This window comes from Oncorhynchus nerka, linkage group LG18 (assembly GCF_034236695.1).
Source record: "Oncorhynchus nerka isolate Pitt River linkage group LG18, Oner_Uvic_2.0, whole genome shotgun sequence".
Taxonomy (NCBI): domain Eukaryota; kingdom Metazoa; phylum Chordata; class Actinopteri; order Salmoniformes; family Salmonidae; genus Oncorhynchus; species Oncorhynchus nerka.
In genome coordinates this window covers 30,108,646-30,127,805 of record NC_088413.1, presented here as the reverse complement: position 1 = coordinate 30,127,805, position 19,160 = coordinate 30,108,646, and the positions used below count along the sequence as shown (strand labels likewise).

At 45.5% G+C, this 19,160-nt stretch overlaps 1 protein-coding gene across 3 annotated transcripts in view; it reads right to left on the bottom strand.

The window, feature by feature from the left end:
* Nucleotides 1-19,160, bottom strand: part of LOC115146713 (teneurin-3) — a 339,724-nt gene that overhangs the window by 97,122 nt on the left and 223,442 nt on the right. For all 3 annotated transcript variants that reach the window (XM_065003929.1, XM_065003930.1, XM_065003931.1), the window contains 5 exons: nucleotides 10,040-10,254; nucleotides 8,696-8,906; nucleotides 6,123-6,224; nucleotides 3,680-3,874; nucleotides 1,800-2,000 (listed from right to left, as the gene is read on the bottom strand). In XM_065003929.1, coding sequence (XP_064860001.1) covers nucleotides 1,800-2,000; nucleotides 3,680-3,874; nucleotides 6,123-6,224; nucleotides 8,696-8,906; nucleotides 10,040-10,254 — 924 coding nt within the window. The remainder of the gene's footprint in view (nucleotides 1-1,799; nucleotides 2,001-3,679; nucleotides 3,875-6,122; nucleotides 6,225-8,695; nucleotides 8,907-10,039; nucleotides 10,255-19,160) is intronic.

Genomic DNA, 19,160 nt, shown 5'->3' with positions numbered 1-19,160 from the left:
AGGGAGGAGGGAGCGGCCTGGAGGGGTGACCAGACTGAGGCTCTGGTCACGTCTGTCTGAAGCAGGGAGGGAGGGAGCGGCCTGGAGGGGTGACCAGACTGAGGCTCTGGTCACGTCTGTCTGAAGCAGGGAGGGAGGGAGCGGCCTGGAGGGGTGACCAGACTGAGGCTCTGGTCACGTCTGTCTGAAGCAGGGAGGGAGGGAGCGGCCTGGAGGGGTGACCAGACTGAGGCTCTCTACCAGACTGAGGCTCTCTATCTCCGATAGAAAGTGTGAGAATTTAGGTCAATTCTCACATAGAAATTTCATTGCGAGGAAGGATGTTTGACATGCTTTTGACATTATAATCTTTAAAAATAATAATGTGTGAATCACTCCGCCCACTCTGGAAAGTCGATGCATGTGTAGAGCATATTGTTCCAAGCAATACCTATTGAAATGAACAAGATAAAAAAAAGGGTACTTTTGACATATAAATATTTCTATATTTTCTATTTTTCATATCAGAATCTCCACTATAAGGAGTATAATGACTCCAAGATGTTGTCTGTATCATGCACGGTTCACAGATCATACGGTCTTACACAACGCATGTATAGGTCTAAAAAGGGACTCAAATTTCCACTTCCTCCTGATTTAAAAACAAACAAAAAAAGTGGGAGAAATGTCAAACATCCGTCCTCCCAATGAAGTTTCTATGAGAACCACCAGAACAAATCAATATTTTCGAACTGTCCTGGTGTGGAATTGCCCTCCATTCTCTCTCTCTGTCTCTCAGTCTCTCTCCTTCTCTCCATCCCTCCCTCTCTGTTTCCTCTCTGTTCTCTAGTAATTAGCAGTCTTATTTAATTTAAACTCGGTGTAATTAACAAACCCCCGGCCCTTGCTCTCCCTCCATCCGTCCTTCTCTTTGCTGGCTGAGCCAGTGTGTTAGAGGCAAATAAACACAGCTTTCTCTCAAATGAAAAATGGATCAGATCAATGCGATCTCTCCTCTCTAAGCCAAGTTAATATAAAAATCACACTGCGGCCTTTATTACAGCATTAGTCAACAAAGCAGCAGTGAAAAGAGAGAGATAAAGAATGAAAGAGAGAGCAATACAGTACAAAGAATATACAGTGGGGCAAAAAAAATAATACTTATTTTCCACTGTAATTTGCAAATAAATTCATAAAAATTCCTACAATGTGATTTTCTGAATTTTTTTTCCTCATTTTGTCTGTCATAGTTGAAGTGTACCTATGATGAAAATTACAGGCCTCTCTCATCTTTGTAAGTGGGAGAACTTGCACAATTGGTGGCTGACTAAATACTTTTTTGCCCCACTGTAGATGGGAAGGCCATGGCACAACTGTGTGAGAGAAGCTCTGTGAATGTGAATGACATCTTTCCCAGACATCCAGCTATCTCCACGTAGTGAATGAGTAGTAGCTAACAAATTACAGGCTAGCATGCTAATGTTCAAACAACATACCAAATGTAGTAGTGCTGAGTTAATGAGATGCTAACATGCTAATGTGCTAACAACATACCAAATGTAATAGTGCTGAGTTAATTTGAGGTTAGCATGCTAATGTGCTAACAATGTACCAAATGTAGTACTGCTGAGTTAATGAGACACTAACATGCTAATGTGCTAACAACATACCAAATGTAATACTGCTGAGTTAATTTGAGGCTAGCATGCTAATGTGCTAATAACATACCAAAAATGTAGTACTTCTGAGTGAAGGCTAGCATGCTAACAACTAATAACCTTTACCAAAGTTCAAACAACGTGCTCACACCAACAACATACCGACAGAGCAGTCGGGGCCGGTCCAGTTGGTGTCGCAGGTACAGGTGCCGCTTTCGCTTTGGTAGGTGCCGTGGCCGGAGCACTGGTCGGGGCACATGGTCTTGAGGGTCTCACAGTTGGTGCCCCCCCAGCCCGGGCTACAGTGGCACTCCCCATGGATACACACACCATGGGCCGAACAGCCAGGGTCCAGGCAGTCCACTGGAGGGAGGAGGGGAAGGAGAGAGAGGTTGATTTGTTGCAATCAATTCCCAACCAACTGCTGTCACTTTGGATTGTTGCACAGAGCAAATGTAAACATACAGTACACAAACACTCACTGTGGAACAGAGGAATTGTGTTTGTGTGTGTGCCGGTGTGTGTATGTAACCGATGTGAAATGGCTAGCTAGTTAGCGGTGGATCGCACTAATAGCGTTTCAATCGGTGACATCACTCGCTCTGAGACCTTGAAGTAGTTGTTCCCTTTGCTCTGCAAGTGCCGTGGCGTTTGTGGAGAGATGGGTAACGATGCTTCGAGTGTGGCTGTTGTTGATGTGTGCAGATGGTCCCTGGTTTGAGCCCAGGTAGGGGCGAGGAGAGGGACGGAAGCTATACTGTTACATGTATACTATCTTTGGGTTTGTGAGTGTCTACAGCTCAGCGTTCAACACCATAAGCTAAGTACCCTGGGACTAAACACCTCCCTCTGCAACTGGATCCTGGACTTCCTGACAGGCCTCCCCCAGGTGGTAAGGGTAGGCAACAACACATCTGCCACGCTGATCCTCAACACTGGAGCCCCTCAGGGGTGCGTGCTTAGTTCCCTCTTGTACTCCCTGTTCACCCACGACTGCGTGGCAAGGTACAACTCCAACACCATCATTAAGTTTGCTGATGACACAACAGTGGGAGGCCTGATCACCGACAACGATGAGACAACAACCTCTCCCTCAATGTGAGCAAGACAAAGGTGCTGATCGTGAACTATAGGAAAAGGAGGGCTAAACAGGCCCCCATTACAGGCAGGTCGAGAGTTTCAAGCTCCTTGTTATCTACATCACCAAACTATTATGGTCCAAACACACCAAGACAGTTGTGAAGAGGGCACGACAACATATTTTCCCCCTCAGGAGACAAAAAACATTTGGCATGGGTCCCCAGATCCTCACCTGTTGTATTGTGCGCATGTGACAAATAAAATGTGATTTGGTTTGTCTGTTGATTCCCAGCAAGTTGCCTGGAGCTGATGCTTGTTGAGCTGCAGTTGCTTCCCTCTGCTGTCTCAGTGATGATGGGTCTTAATCTGTCCATTGACTACTGACAGGGTCACAGACCTCACAATAACATTCACTGCAAACTAATTGCATTAGTGTCGGTTTGTGGTGTGTGTGTGTGTGTCAATAGGAGGTTGGCAGAGATACATTTTATTGAGCAGCGAAGATGAGATTTTCTCCCATAGGGAAGTGCAATAATTGGATCTAATGTACAGACAGAGCTAGCCTTCTGATGGGTTGTTTTGTAGGCTAGCGTAGCAGGTACATGCCAGGATAATTTAGCTAATCTAATATTCTCCATTCTCTGTCAGTGTGTGTGTGTGGTGCATGTGTGCGTGCGTGTGTGAGAGCGAGTCAGTGTGTGTGTGTCACAGGCCACGCATCGATGGGGACAGCAATGTAATTACTTGCTCTGTGAAGTAGAGAGTAGCAATTGTTTCTGTAATACTGAACTATTGGCTGGCGGTAACGAATATGATGGTGAATGCTGAGCAATCACACACTGACTGGCTGACAAGGAAGGAAGAGGGGAAGAGGATGTGTCTGAACGCACACACACACCGAGGAGAGAAGGAAAAGGACCGTGCAAATCAAATATTCCCTCTTAACAGGACTGATCTCTTACCTTCTTCACAGTTGTCTCCCTTGTATCCGGTGTTGCAGGCACAGATGCCCATGATACAGATGCCGTGTCCCCCACAGTGGATGTCTATGCACTGGTTGCTGGGCACGTCACACTCGGTCCCCTTCCAGCCACTGAAGCACAGGCAGCGACCCCTGGAGTACTGGCCGTTACCACTGCACAGCACGGGGCACGAAGCTGCAATGGGACACAGAGGGACAATGTTGGTATATACAGCGTGTATGTGCATAAATACACACACGAGCATACACATAATACAGTGTGCACACTCACACATGCATGGCAACATAGTCTCATGAGATATATGTTCCATTTAAATGATTTTGCAATATTGTAAATACATGTTTTTTTGTTGGAGTAAAATAATGCAAATACATGAGGTCACCAGGTTAATGGAGCCATATACAGGGTATCACTAGGTTAATGGAGCCATATACAGGGTATCACTAGGTTAATGGAGCCATATACAGGGTATCACCAGGTTAATAAGATATATACAGGGTATCACTAGGTTAATGGAGCTATAGACAGGGTATCACCAGGTTAATGGAGCCATATACAGGGTATCACTAGGTTAATGGAGCCATATACAGGGTATCACTAGGTTAATGGAGCCATATACAGGGTATCACCAGGTTAATGGAGCCATATACAGGGTATCACTAGGTTAATGGAGCCATATACAGGGTATCACTAGGTTAATGGAGCCATATACAGGGTATCACTAGGTTAATGGAGCCATATACAGGGTATCACTAGGTTAATGGAGCCATATACAGGGTATCACCAGGTTAATGGAGCCATATACAGGGTATCACTAGGTTAATGGAGCCATATACAGGGTATCACTAGGTTAATGGAGCCATATACAGGGTATCACTAGGTTAATGGAGCCATATACAGGGTATCACCAGGTTAATAAGATATATACAGGGTATCACTAGGTTAATAAGATATATACAGGGTATCACTAGGTTAATGGAGCCATAAACAGGGTATCACTAGGTTAATGGAGCCATATACAGGGTATCACTAGGTTAATGGAGCCATAAACAGGGTATCACTAGGTTAATGGAGCCATATACAGGGTATCACCAGGTTAATAAGATATATACAGGGTATCACCAGGTTAATAAGATATATACAGGGTATCACTAAGTTAATGGAGCCATATACAGGGTATCACCAGGTTAATAAGATATATACAGGGTATCGGAGCCATAAACAGGGTATCACTAGGTTAATGGAGCCACATACAGGGTATCAGTAGGTTAATGGAGCCATATACAGGGTATCACTAGGTTAATGGAGCCATATACAGGGTATCACTAGGTTAATGGAACCACATACAGGGTATCACTAGGTTAATAGAGAGATATATACAGGGTATCACTAGGTTAATGGAGCCATATACAGGGTAACACCAGGTTAATAAGATATATACAGGGTATCGGAGCCATAAACAGGGTATCACTAGGTTAATGGAGCCACATACAGGGTATCACTAGGTTAATGGAGCCATATACAGGGTATCACCAGGTTAATAAGATATATACAGGGTATCGGAGCCATAAACAGGGTATCACTAGGTTAATGGAGCCACATACAGGGTATCACTAGGTTAATGGAGCCATATACAGGGTATCACCAGGTTAATAAGATATATACAGGGTATCACCAGGTTAACAGAGATATATACAGGGTATCACCAGGTTAATAAGATATATACAGGGTATCACCAGGTTAATAAGATATATACAGGGTATCACCAGGTTAATAAGATATATACAGGGTATCAACAGGTTAACAGAGATATATACAGGGTATCACCAGGTTAATAAGATATATACAGGGTATCACCAGGTTAATAAGATATATACAGGGTATCACCAGGTTAAGAGAGAGTTATATAGTGAGACAGAAAGGGACACAGAAGTCACTTCAGCAACTCTTCAGTATAATTCTGAGGGAAAATAAGCTGATGAATAGTGATGGATGGAGGGACATTATACTTTCTAATGACTTGTGAGACCCTTTCCTCTTTGTTTTAGCTCCAGCCAAGCACACAGCGTTGTATAATGATGAAAGGGGAGATAGAGAGAGACTCCTTGATGGAGGTAGTACTTGGCAGAGACGCAGAGGTACTGACTGCCTGAATCAATGTGTGTGTGTGTGTGTTTGTGTGTGTGTGTGTGTGTGTGTGTATGTGTGTGTGTGCGTGTGAGAGAGAGAGAGAAAGAGAGAGAGAGAGAGAGAGCGTGAGAGAGAGAGCGTGAATGGTAGTGTATGTGAGTCTGTGTGCCTGAATCAATGCCTCCAAGGCTTCTGTATGTACTCGCTGGGACAACAATCTACAGACAATTACGGGAGGTGATAGTGGGTTTACTCCTCTCAAACGGCGTGTGTGCGCATGTGTGCGCCTTACCTCTTGAGCAATCAGGCCCAAGGAACCCTGGGAAGCAATGACACGTTCCAGACAGACAGTCGCCGTTGCCATGGCAATTGTGGGGACACTCCATAACGGACTCTGAAGACAGAGAGAGAGGAGAGTGTTAGTGAGTGTTTGTGTGAGTTAGAGATGTGCATACAGCCACAGAGAGAACAAGACGGAGAGAGTAGCGACATAGACAATGCGAACGACGCCCATATCCTGAAATAGAAGTGATAATTAGCCAGGCAGACCAAAGTACACACACGTACGCACACACACCCTCTCCCTGACTCTATGCTCTAATCACCTCCACCCCCATATGCCTGATTGAGACAAATTGGGTCCCTTTGCTTGCCGTAGACCACCAATCAACACCTTATTACCACCAATCATCCAGCTCACACTCCCAGCACTCCTCTGTAGCTACAAGATGGACAGAATATTACCAGCCTTTCACCATCTCTCCCCTTCTATCTCTCTCTAAATCTCTTTCTATCCTTCTCTCCTCCACAGTATCAGGCCAATATTACCAGCCTTTCACCATCTCTCCCCTTCTATCTCTCTCTAAATCTCTTTCTATCCTTCTCTCCTCCACAGTATCAGGCCAATATTACCAGCCTTTCACCATCTCTCCCCTTCTATCTCTCTCTAAATCTCTTTCTATCCTTCTCTCCTCCACAGTATCAGGCCAATATTACCAGCCTTTCACCATCTCTCCCCTTCTATCTCTCTCTAAATCTCTTTCTATCCTTCTCTCCTCCACAGTATCAGGCCAATATTACCAGCCTTTCACCATCTCTCCCCTTCTATCTCTCTCTAAATCTCTTTCTATCCTTCTCTCCTCCACAGTATCAGGCCAATATTACCAGCCTTTCACCATCTCTCCCCTTCTATCTCTCTCTAAATCTCTTTCTATCCTTCTCTCCTCCACAGTATCAGGCCAATATTACCAGCCTTTCACCATCTCTCCCCTTCTATCTCTCTCTAAATCTCTTTCTGTCCTTCTCTCCTCCACATTATCAGGCCAATATTACCAGCCTTTTACCATCTCCCTCTACAACTCTTTCTGTCCTTCTCTCCTCCACAGTATCAGGCCAATATTACCAGCCTTTCACCATCTCTCCCCTTCTATCTCTCTCTAAATCTCTTTCTGTCCTTCTCTCCTCCACATTATCAGGCCAATATTACCAGCCTTTTACCATCTCTCCCCTTCTATCTCTCTCTAAATCTCTTTCTATCCTTCTCTCCTCCACAGTATCAGGCCAATATTACCAGCCTTTCACCATCTCTCTCTAAATCTCTTTCTATCCTTCTCTCCTCCACAGTATCAGGCCAATATTACCAGCCTTTCACCATCTCTCCCCTTCTATCTCTCTCTAAATCTCTTTCTGTCCTTCTCTCCTCCACATTATCAGGCCAATATTACCAGCCTTCTACCATCTCTTCCTGTGTCTCTCTATCACTCTCTTCCCCCAATCATTTTGTCCTCTACACCACTGGGCCAAAATTACCATGCCTTTCAGCCCTCGCTCCTCCTCCCTGTCTCTCACTCTTTTTGGTACATGAACCAGGTTAGGAAGTTGTACCAGGCATGTCATAGTGTGGTTCAGAAAATATCAAGCCAACACACTAGATCCATGTACTGCCAAACAGGACTTCTCAATATAGCTAAATGTTGAGAGCTGGTGAGTGTGTGTGTGTGAGTGAGTGAGTGAGTGAGTGAGGGTCTGTTTGCTCTGTTGATGCTGTGCTGTGGGATTATTTAAGGTACTCTTTAAAGAGGTGGAGTTTCAGACGTTTCCAAATCAACAGAGAGATGTGGAAATGCAATACCCAAGCTATTAAGTCAGGTCAAACGTTTGGCACAACGCCCACACGACCCTCCCACAACCGTCCGCCATCTCTGGTGCTTATTGCAGGGGCTTGTCCAACCTTTATAGCGTTCGTACAATGGATGGACAAACAATCCATTTTAATTTCCATTATAACAGAGACGCGCGAGAGAGAGTAGTGCTTTGATTAAGGCAGTCAAATTTCTACCCTGTTCTTTGGCAGGTGGGAAGAGAGGGTGAGAGAGAGAGAGAGAGAGAGAGAGAGAGAGAGAGAGAGAGAGAGAGGAAGAGAGAGAGGAAGAGAGAGAGGAAGAGAGAGAGAGAGAGAGGAAGAGAGAGAGAGAGAGAGAGAGAGAGAGAGAGAGAGAGAGAAGAGAGAGAGAGAGAAAGAGAGAGAGAATAATGAGAGAGAGAGAGAGAGCGAGAGAGAGAGAGAGAGAGAGAGAGAGAGAGAGAGAGGAAGAGAGAGAGAGAGAGAGAGAGAGAGAGAGAGAGAGAGAAGAGAGAGAGAGAGAGAGAGAGAGAGAGAGAGAGAGAGAGAGAGAGAGAGAGAGAGAAAGAGCGAGATAATGAGAGAGATCGATAGAGGGAGAGAGAGGGAGAGAGAACGGGCCACTAAGGAGTGTGTGCTGTGCTTTGATGTAGGGCCTCAACTCTCCAGCCACTTACTGCGAGGCCACACACTACGCAGAGCTGACGCACGCTGCGGACACACACACACACACACATACTGACCTATGACAATGGTGTTGTAGGAGACCAGTTCGGAGTTCTTCCCATCGTTGTAGAAGGCCAGGTGCCAGATGCCAGAGTCCAGGTACTGGATGAAGCCCGCTTCGTGCACGCTCACCGAGCGCGCCCGCCTTGACACGCCCTCCACCTCCACCAGCCCGCGCTTCTCCTTGGTGATCAGGCGACTGCCATCCAGCAGCTCCACAAAGTCATACTGGACAACACACACACACACACACACACACAATATAAGACTAAAGGAGCATTGAGGAAAACAGCAAAGCTTCACCTTGACTCCATTTCATCTGTTTCTAGTCCTTCAACACTAACGTTGAACTAACGGTTGAACTAACGTTTGGCCTCGGATGACTTGGATCATTTTTCATTTCAATTCTGGCCTTTAACGTTTTATATCTCACAGTGGCCATAAACATTGATTCTATTAACATTTTCCCCATCTCTGCTAATGAGTCCTTCATGGAAAGAATGCTTTTCTCCCCAAAAAGAGAAAAATAGTCATTCCTGACACGGACACACACACCATCCACATTGTGCATCCACAGAGACCAAACCTGAAAAATTAGCACTTCTTAATTCCCTGTCTGTTCCTCAGCCTTCATCCAACATGTCCGTCAATATCCCCTCATTATGTCTTCTCCAACGTCTTAAAGAAACATATTGATTACCACACAGAGCAAATAATGCCACGGCGCCTGCTAACGCTCTCGCTCCACTCTGGGGTATCGACGTGCAGCGTTGTGAAGACCTTTGTTGCCATTTACCTCTATTAGGCTTTAGCCGCTTCATTTGGAGTGTGTGTGTGTGAGTCTGTACGTGTATGTGTGTGTGTGTGTGTGTGTGTGTGTGTGTGAGAGAGACAGAGTCGGAGTGTGAGTGTGAGAGTGAGAGCGAGAGAGTGAGTGAGAATGTGTGTGTGAGAGAGAGAGAGTCGGAGTGTGAGTGTGAGAGCGAGAGAGTGAGTGAAAATGTGTGTGTGCTTCATTTGGAGGCTGCATGGAGTGTCTCTGCCGTGCCCTTGAGGAATATGTCTGCCATTGTTAAAGATGATACATTGGCCGTGTCTGAAAACGTAACTAGCCTTCATATCCTTGATGCCTCCCATGCTTGATTCCTCAATGTGTTGCCTCCCTCTCAAAGCTCATTGGAGGGGAGGGACATTGGATCGTCTCTTCCAATGAGCTTTGAGATTCCACCCTACCTGTATGTTTGAGTGTGACAGTCCAATTACACCTCCAACCTAATGTGTGTGTGTGTGTGTGTGTGTGTGTGTGTGTGTGTGTGTGTGTGTGTGTGTGTGTGCGTGTGTGTGTGTGGTGTCCTTCCTACCTGTGTATGTGAGGGGGGCAGGCCCTTCCTGCCGTAGACCCCCACCAACGCATCCCTCTGCACTGAGATGTTGAACTTGAGGAACTGGGGCTGGTCAATGTAGAGCTGGGAGCGCCAGAAGATCCCTGGTGGGACTTCCTGAAGGGCCCTGCGCCCCACATCCACCTCCCCCGTGTCTATGGTGTTGTTCTCCTGCAGGAACACCCCTAGTTTACCTAGATAGAGGGAAAGAGCGGGGCGGGGAGGGGATGGAGCAAAGAGAGAGATTAGATCAACATTCTGAATGACAGAAATATGGTTGCCAGTTTAGGACAACATTATGAAGTAGTACGCACTTGTAATGATGAAAGTGAATGGAGGAAGGCATCATCACTATGCATTTGAATACAGCTGTTTAGATTGTTAGCGGCGGCTTGAATTCAGCCATCAGATTAGGATGGTAATCCTCATAACGTCCTCGTAATGAGGCACCGGGCTGCTACAGTAATGTTGTAATGAGGCACCAGGCTGCTACAGTAATGTTGTAATGAGGCACCGGGCTGCTAGAGTAATGTTGTAATGAGGCACCGGGCTGCTAGAGTAATGTTGTAATGAGGCACCAGGCTGCTACAGTAATGTTGTAATGAGGCACTAGGCTGCTACAGTAATGTCGTAATGAGGCACCGGGCTGCTAGAGTAATGTTGTAATGAGGCACCAGGCTGCTACAGTAATGTTGTAATGAGGCACTAGGCTGCTACAGTAATGTTGTAATGAGGCACTAGGCTGCTACAGTAATGTTGTAATGAGGCACTAGGCTGCTACAGTAATGTTGTAATGAGGCACTAGGCTGCTACAGTAATGTTGTAATGAGGCACTAGGCTGCTACAGTAATGTTGTAATGAGGTATTAGGATGCTACAGTAATGTTGTAATGAGGCACTAGGCTGCTACAGTAATGTTGTAATGAGGCACTAGGCTGCTAGAGTAATGTTGTAATGAGGCACTAGGCTGCTAGAGTAATGTTGTAATGAGGCACTAGGCTGCTAGAGTAATGTTGTAATGAGGCACTAGGCTGCTACAGTAATGTTGTAATGAGGCACTAGGCTGCTAGAGTATTGTTGTAATGAGGCACTAGGCTCAGTAGGCAGTAGGCAGAACAGTAGCCTGGTCTCAGGTCTGTTTGTACTGTGGTATGGTTATTATAATGAGGCAGTAGGCAGAACAGTAGCCTGGTCTCAGGTCTGTTTGTACTGTGGTATGGTTATTCTAATGAGGCAGTAGGCAGAACAGTAGCCTGGTCTCAGTTATTTTATTTCTATAGTCCAGACACGCCATTTCAGTCTTTGTCACCACCACATTAACGAACCCCGGCTCACGGTCACACACACTACCAGTAATTTCCAGTAATATTCTAACTTACAGTAACACAGTGTGTGTGTGTGTCTGTGAGAGAGAGAGCTATAGGCTTCCTCAGAAGGGAGTAATGGCGGGCACGGGGGAATCGACTGGTCTGCTACGGTTAACAATGGACAATAGCTGTTGTTAAGAATCCATTAATTATTGCAGAATTGGTTCAGAGGACCTGTGGTGTACAGTGGGGCAAAAAAGTATTTAGTCAGCCACCAATTGTGCAAGTTCTCCCACTTAAAAAGTGTTGCCCAGCAACAGCCCCAAAACATCACTGCTCTAGAGGAGATCTGCATGGAGGAATGGGCAAAATACCAGCAACAGTGTGTGAAAACCTTGTGAAGACTTACAGAAAACGTTTGACCTCCGTCATTTTTTTTTCTTTCTTTTTTTTTTCTCTACTGTGTTATTACTGTGTTCCGGAGTTCTAAATTGAGCAGCTTCTGAAAAATGAGCTCCTGTATATATTGAGATTTAAATGTTTTTTTAGAGTGAAGTACATCGAAAAAATCAAGAGAAAACTGCCAGACTCAATAGAAGACAAAACAAGGAACAAACCAAAAAGACAGGCTTTTGAAGAAGTAACTATTTTTCATAAAATTGTACAGTTATCTTAGCTAGCTGAATTGCTAGCTGAATTGTTTACTTGTTGCTAAGCAGTTGCTAGGGACTCTCCTGGAAGAAGCTAGCTAGCTTACAAATAATAACAACAAAAAATATCTAGTTAACAGAAGAAAGGAAGACAAAATAAGGACAGAAGAAAAAGGAAAAGAAAAAGGACAACAAAGTGAAACCTCTAAAGAAACAAGAGACCATAATACAAGAAACAGCAATATAGAGAGATAGAACAACAACAACGCAGCCACTGCCAGCTAGCCTACTTCAGCAGTACTGTATCATTTGAATTATTTTAGTCAATAAGATTCCTGCTACGTAAGCTTAACTTTCTGAACATTCGAGACGTGTAGTCCACTTGTCATTCCAATCTCCTTTGCATTAGCGTAGCCTCTTCTGTAGCCTGTCAACTATGTGTCTGTCTATCCCTGTTCTCTCCTCTCTGCACAGACCATACAAACGCTCCACACCGCGTGGCCGCGGCCACTCTAATCTGGTGGTCCCAGCGCGCACGACCCACGTGGAGTTCCAGGTCTCCGGTAGCCTCTGGAACTGCCGATCTGCGGCCAACAAGGCAGAGTTCATCTCAGCCTATGCCTCCCTCCAGTCCCTCGACTTCTTGGCACTGACGGAAACATGGATCACCACAGATAACACTGCTACTCCTACTGCTCTCTCTTCGTCCGCCCACGTGTTCTCGCACACCCCGAGAGCTTCTGGTCAGCGGGGTGGTGGCACCGGGATCCTCATCTCTCCCAAGTGGTCATTCTCTCTTTCTCCCTTACCCATCTGTCTATCGCCTCCTTTGAATTCCATGCTGTCACAGTTACCAGCCCTTTCAAGCTTAACATCCTTATCATTTATCGCCCTCCAGGTTCCTCGGAGAGTTCATCAATGAGCTTGATGCCTTGATAAGCTCCTTTCCTGAGGACGGCTCACCTCTCACAGTTCTGGGCGACTTTAACCTCCCCACGTCTACCTTTGACTCATTCCTCTCTGCCTCCTTCTTTCCACTCCTCTCCTCTTTTGACCTCACCCTCTCACCTTCCCCTCTACTCACAAGGCAGGCAATACGCTCAACCTCATCTTTACTAGATGCTGTTCTTCCACTAACCTCACTGCAACTCCCCTCCAAGTCTCCGACCACTACCTTGTATCCTTTTCCCTCTTGCTCTCATCCAACACTTCCCACACTGCCCCTACTCGGATGGTATCGCGCCGTCCCAATCTTCGCTCTCTCTCCCCGCTACTCTCTCCTCTTCCATCCTATCATCTCTTCCCTCTGCTCAAACCTTCTCCAACCTATCTCCTGATTCTGCCTCCTCAACCCTCCTCTCCTCCCTTTCTGCATCCCTTAATTCTCTATGTCCCCTATCCTCCAGGCCGGCTCGGTCCTCCCCTCCTGCTCCGTGGCTCGACGACTCATTGCGAGCTCACAGAACAGGGCTCCGGGCAGCCGAGCGGAAATGGAGGAAAACTCGCCTCCCTGCGGACCTGGCATCCTTTCACTCCCTCCTCTCTACATTTTCCTCTTCTGTCTCTGCTGCTAAAGCCACTTTCTACCACTCTAAATTCCAAGCATCTGCCTCTAACCCTAGGAAGCTCTTTGCCACCTTCTCCTCCCTCCTGAATCCTCCTCCCCCTCCCCCTCCTCCCTCTCTGCAGATGACTTCGTCAACCATTTTGAAAAGAAGGTCGACGACATCCGATCCTCGTTTGCTAAGTCAAACGACACCGCTGGTTCTGCTCACACTGCCCTACCCTGTGCTCTGACCTCTTTCTCCCCTCTCTCTCCAGATGAAATCTTGCGTCTTGTGACGGCCGGCCGCCCAACAACCTGCCCACTTGACCCTATTCCCTCCTCTCTTCTCCAGACCATTTCCGGAGACCTTCTCCCTTACCTCACCTCGCTCATCAACTCATCCCTGACCGCTGGCTACGTCCCTTCTGTCTTCAAGAGAGCGAGAGTTGCACCCCTTCTGAAAAAACCTACACTCAATCCCTCCGATGTCAACAACTACAGACCAGTATCCCTTCTTTCTTTTCTCTCCAAAACTCTCGAACGTGCCGTCCTTGGCCAGCTCTCCCGCTATCTCTCTCAGAATGACCTTCTTGATCCAAATCAGTCAGGTTTCAAGACTAGTCATTCAACTGAGACTGCTCTTCTCTGTATCACGGAGGCCCTCCGCACTGCTAAAGCTAACTCTCTCTCCTCTCATCCTTCTAGACCTATCGGCTGCCTTCGATACTGTGAACCATCAGATCCTCCTCTCCACCCTCTCCGAGTTGGGCATCTCCGGCGCGGCCCACGCTTGGATTGCGTCCTACCTGACAGGTCGCTCCTACCAGGTGGCGTGGCGAGAATCTGTCTCCTCACCACGCGCTCTCACCACTGGCGTCCCCCAGGGCTCTGTTCTAGGCCCTCTCCTATTCTCGCTATACACCAAGTCACTTGGCTCTGTCATAACCTCACATGGTCTCTCCTATCATTGCTATGCAGACGACACACAATTAATCTTCTCCTTTCCCCCTTCTGATGACCAGGTGGCGAATCGCATCTCTGCATGTCTGGCAGACATATCAGTGTGGATGACGGATCACCACCTCAAGCTGAACCTCGGCAAGACGGAGCTGCTCTTCCTCCCGGGGAAGGACTGCCCATTCCATGATCTCGCTATCACGGTTGACAACTCCATTGTGTCCTCCTCCCAGAGCGCTAAGAACCTTGGCGTGATCCTGGACAACACCCTGTCGTTCTCAATTAACATCAAGGCGGTGGCCCGTTCTTGTAGGTTCATGCTCTACAACATCCGCAGAGTACGACCCTGCCTCACACAGGAAGCAGCGCAGGTCCTAATCCAGGCACTTGTCATCTCCCGTCTGGATTACTGCAACTCGCTGTTGGCTGGGCTCCCTGCCTGTGCCATTAAACCCCTACAACTCATCCAGAACGCCGCAGCCCGTCTGGTGTTCAACCTTCCCAAGTTCTCTCACGTCACCCCGCTCCTCCGCTCTCTCCACTGGCTTCCAGTTGAAGCTCGCATCCGCTACAAGACCATGGTGCTTGCCTACGGAGCTGTGAGGGGAACGGCACCTCAGTACCTCCAGGCTCTGATCAGGCCCTACACCCAAACAAGGGCACTGCGTTCATCCACCTCTGGCCTGCTCGCCTCCCTACCACTGAGGAAGTACAGTTCCCGCGCAGCCCAGTCAAAACTGTTCGCTGCTCTGGCCCCCCAATGGTGGAACAAACTCCCTCACGACGCCAGGACAGCGGAGTCAATCACCACCTTCCGGAGACACCTGAAACCCCACCTCTTTCAGGAATACCTAGGATAGGATAAAGTAATCCTTCTCACCCCCCCCTTAAAAGATTTAGATGCACTATTGTAAAGTGGCTGTTCCACTGGATGTCTTAAGGTGAACGTGTCTGCTAAATGACTTAAATGTAATGTAAAATGTAAATGTTATTGACTTGTTAATTGTTTACTCCATGTGTAACTCTGTGTTGTCTGTTCACACTGCTATGCTTTATCTTGGCCAGGTCGCAGTTGCAAATGAGAACTTGTTCTCAACTAGCCTACCTGGTTAAATAAAGGTGAAATAAATAAAATAAAAAATTAACTTTTGTTATTGACCAAATACTTATTTTCCACCATAATTTGCAAATAAATTCATAAAAAATCCTACAATGTGATTTTCTGGATTTCATTTCTTATTTTGTCTGTCATAGTTGATGTGTACCTATGATGAAAATTACAGGCCTCTCTCATCTTTTTAAGTGGGAGAACTTGCACAATTGGTGGCTGACTAAATACTTTTTTGCCCCACTGTATGTGTGAATGGTTCAGGGGAACTGTGAGATTCATAACGCCACAGAGAGAGAGATAATGTGTGGTGCAGTACATGCTTACAAAGGGCCATTTCCACTGTCCAAAGAAGCAATTAGACACAAAATGCTGCTTGCTAGTGAAACACTGGTCTTTTTGTCTCTCTCTCTCTCTCTCTCTCTCTCTCTGTGAGCTAGGGTAAAAAATGACCTCATACCGTAAAACTTCTAATTAAATGGCAAAGTTTTACGGTATGTATGAGATTCTGCTGCCCTCAAGCAGTAAAGATGAGATGTGTTTGAATAGTAACACAATCAATATCATGCTGTGTATTGAACAGTCCACCCTACATGAGAAAAAAGATGAACATCTATTTATCAGCGCACTAAGTTAAGAAAAACTAACTATCCATCAACATAACATTTTACTGTGTGCAACAGTAGATACATAGATGCTTTCTTAGAATGTCTGGCTCTCTCTCTCTGTTATAATCTACTATGGCTCAACAGTGTTGCCAATGTATTGAGTGTTGTCAGGAGTCGGGAGTGTTGCGGGAGTCAGATTACTGCTAGTGATCAAACAGTAATCTGTATTAGTGGCTCTTAATTGTTGGAACATCACTGATAGAACTAGATCAACACAGAAGTAGAGAAAGCCTCTCTCTTGATTATGTGGTGTGTCAGGGTTATGTGGTGCATCAACAAGGACAAGGATGAACAAGGTCATACTGCTGTGTGATAATGCAGCAGCTTCAGCTCAGGCTAGACACCACCAGCTCTGACAGCTATACATACACTGATCAGTTCACATACACAGATCAGATCACATACACAGATCAGATTAGGTACACAGATCAGATCACATACACAGATCAGATCACATACACAGATCAGATCACATACACAGGTCAGATCACATACACAGGTCAGATCACATACACAGATCAGATCAAATACACAGATCAGATCACATACACAGGTCAGATCACATACACAGATCAGATGACATACACAGATCAGATGACATACACAGATCAGATCAAATACACTGATCAGATTGCACATGATGCCATGGAGGAAGACAAGAGCTGTGTTGGAATACTCATACTAACCGCACTAACCGTACTATTTGTGACGTGATTGAGTATATAATATTATTGGTCATAGAATGGAGCTACAGTTGAAGTCGGAAGTTAACATACACCTTAGCCAAATAGATTTAAACTCAATTCCTGACATTGAATCCTAGTAAAAGGTTCCTGTCTTAGGTCAGTTAGGATCACCACTTTATTTTAGAATGTGAAATGTCAGAATAATAGTAGAGAGGGTGATTTATTTATTTTATTTCTTTCATCACATTCCCAGTGGGTCAGAAGTTTGCATACACTCAATTAGTATTTGGCAGCATTGCCTTGAAATGGTTTAACTAGCCTTCCACAAGCTTCCCACAATAAGTTGGGTGAATTTTGGTCCATTCCCCCTGACAGTTGGTGTAACTGAGTCAGGTTTGTAGGCCTCCTTGCTCGCACACACTTGCTCAGTTCTGCCCACAAATGTTCTATAGGATTGAGGTCAGGGCTTTGTGATGGCCACTCCAATACCTTAATTTTATTGTCCTTAAGCCATTTTGCCACAACTTTGGAAGTATGCTTGGAGTCATTGTCCATTTGGAAGACCCATTTGTGACCAAGCTTTAACTTCCTGACTGATGTCTTGAGATGTTGCTTCAATATAGCCACATAATTTCCCTGCCTCATGATGCCATCTATTTGTGAAGTGCACCAGTCCCTCATACAGCAAAGCACCCCCACAACATGATGCTGCCACCCCCTGTGCTTCACAGTTGGGATGTTGTTCTTCGGCTTGCAAGCCATCGTTATGTTTGGCGGAAACAGTTGGCCAAACAGTTCTATTCGTGTTTCATCAGACCAGAGGACATTTCTCCAAAAAGTACGATCTTTGTCCCCATGTGCAAACCGTAGTCAGTCTTTTTTATGGTGGTTGTGGAGCAGTGGCTTCTTTCTTGCTGAGCGGAGTTTCAGGTTATGTCGATATAGGACTCGTTTTACTGTGGATATAGATACTTTTGCACCTGTTTCTTCCAGCATCTTCACAAGGTCTTTTGCTGTTGTTCTGGGATTGATTTGCACTTTTCACACCAAAGTACGTTCATCTCTAGGAGACAGAACGTGTCTCCTCACTGAGCGGTATGATGGCTGTGTGGTCCCATGGTGTTTATACTTGCATACTATTGTTTGTACAGATGAACGTGGTACCTTCAGGAGTTCTGAAATTGCTCCCAAGGATGAACCAGACTTGTGAGGGTCTACAATTGTTTTCTGAGGTTATGGCTGATTTATCTTCATTTTCCCATGATGTCAAGCAAAGAGGCACTGAGTTTGAAGGTAGGCCTTGAAATACATCCACAGGTACACCTCCAATTGACTCAAATGATGTCAATTAGCCTGTCAGAAACTTCTAAAGCCATGACATAATTTTCTGGAATTTCCCAAGCTGTCTAAAGGCACAGTCAACTTAGTGTATGTAAACTTCTGACTCGCTGGAATTGTGTTACAGTGAAATAATCTGTCTGTAAACATTTGTTGGAAAAACTGCTTGTGTCATGCACAAAGTAGATGTCCTAACCGACCTGCCCAAACTATAGTTTGTTAACAAGAAATGTGTTGAGTGGATGAAAAACGAGTTTTAACGACTCCAACCTAAGTGTATGAAAACTTCCGACTTCAACTGGAGATAGTATCCCAAAAGTCCCCGGATATCGTACTAAATTCGCCAAAATATGAAGCATACACGCAGGGGACACTATTTCCGTACTTTAGGGACCATAATGCAATTCTTCAGGAAATGGGTGTGGCTTCACATCGTTTTCAGATTGGAAGAAAATAGAGGAAAATATGCAGCCGAGAGCGGATACAAATTCATTGCTTTAACTGATGACAAATGTTAAGAAAATGTTGAGCAATTTAATAAAGTCATGACTTTTCAAATAAGTGACCTTACACGTTATGTTGGCTGACATTTTGTTAGCTACGCTGCACTCACGAACCAAGTAGCATATCATTACAGCAGTATGTACCGGTATGTTTGCTAGCTACCTAACATTAGATGGCTACCTATACATCAAACTTGCCAGTATATTAACTAAAGGCTATCTAACTACCCAATGTTTATTGACTTGTTTATCCCCGTCATTATTAGCTTAGCTAAATGGTGTAGTATAGTCGTTGTGCGTTCTCAATGGACATTCGGGTACTTTCGTAAATTCGCTCT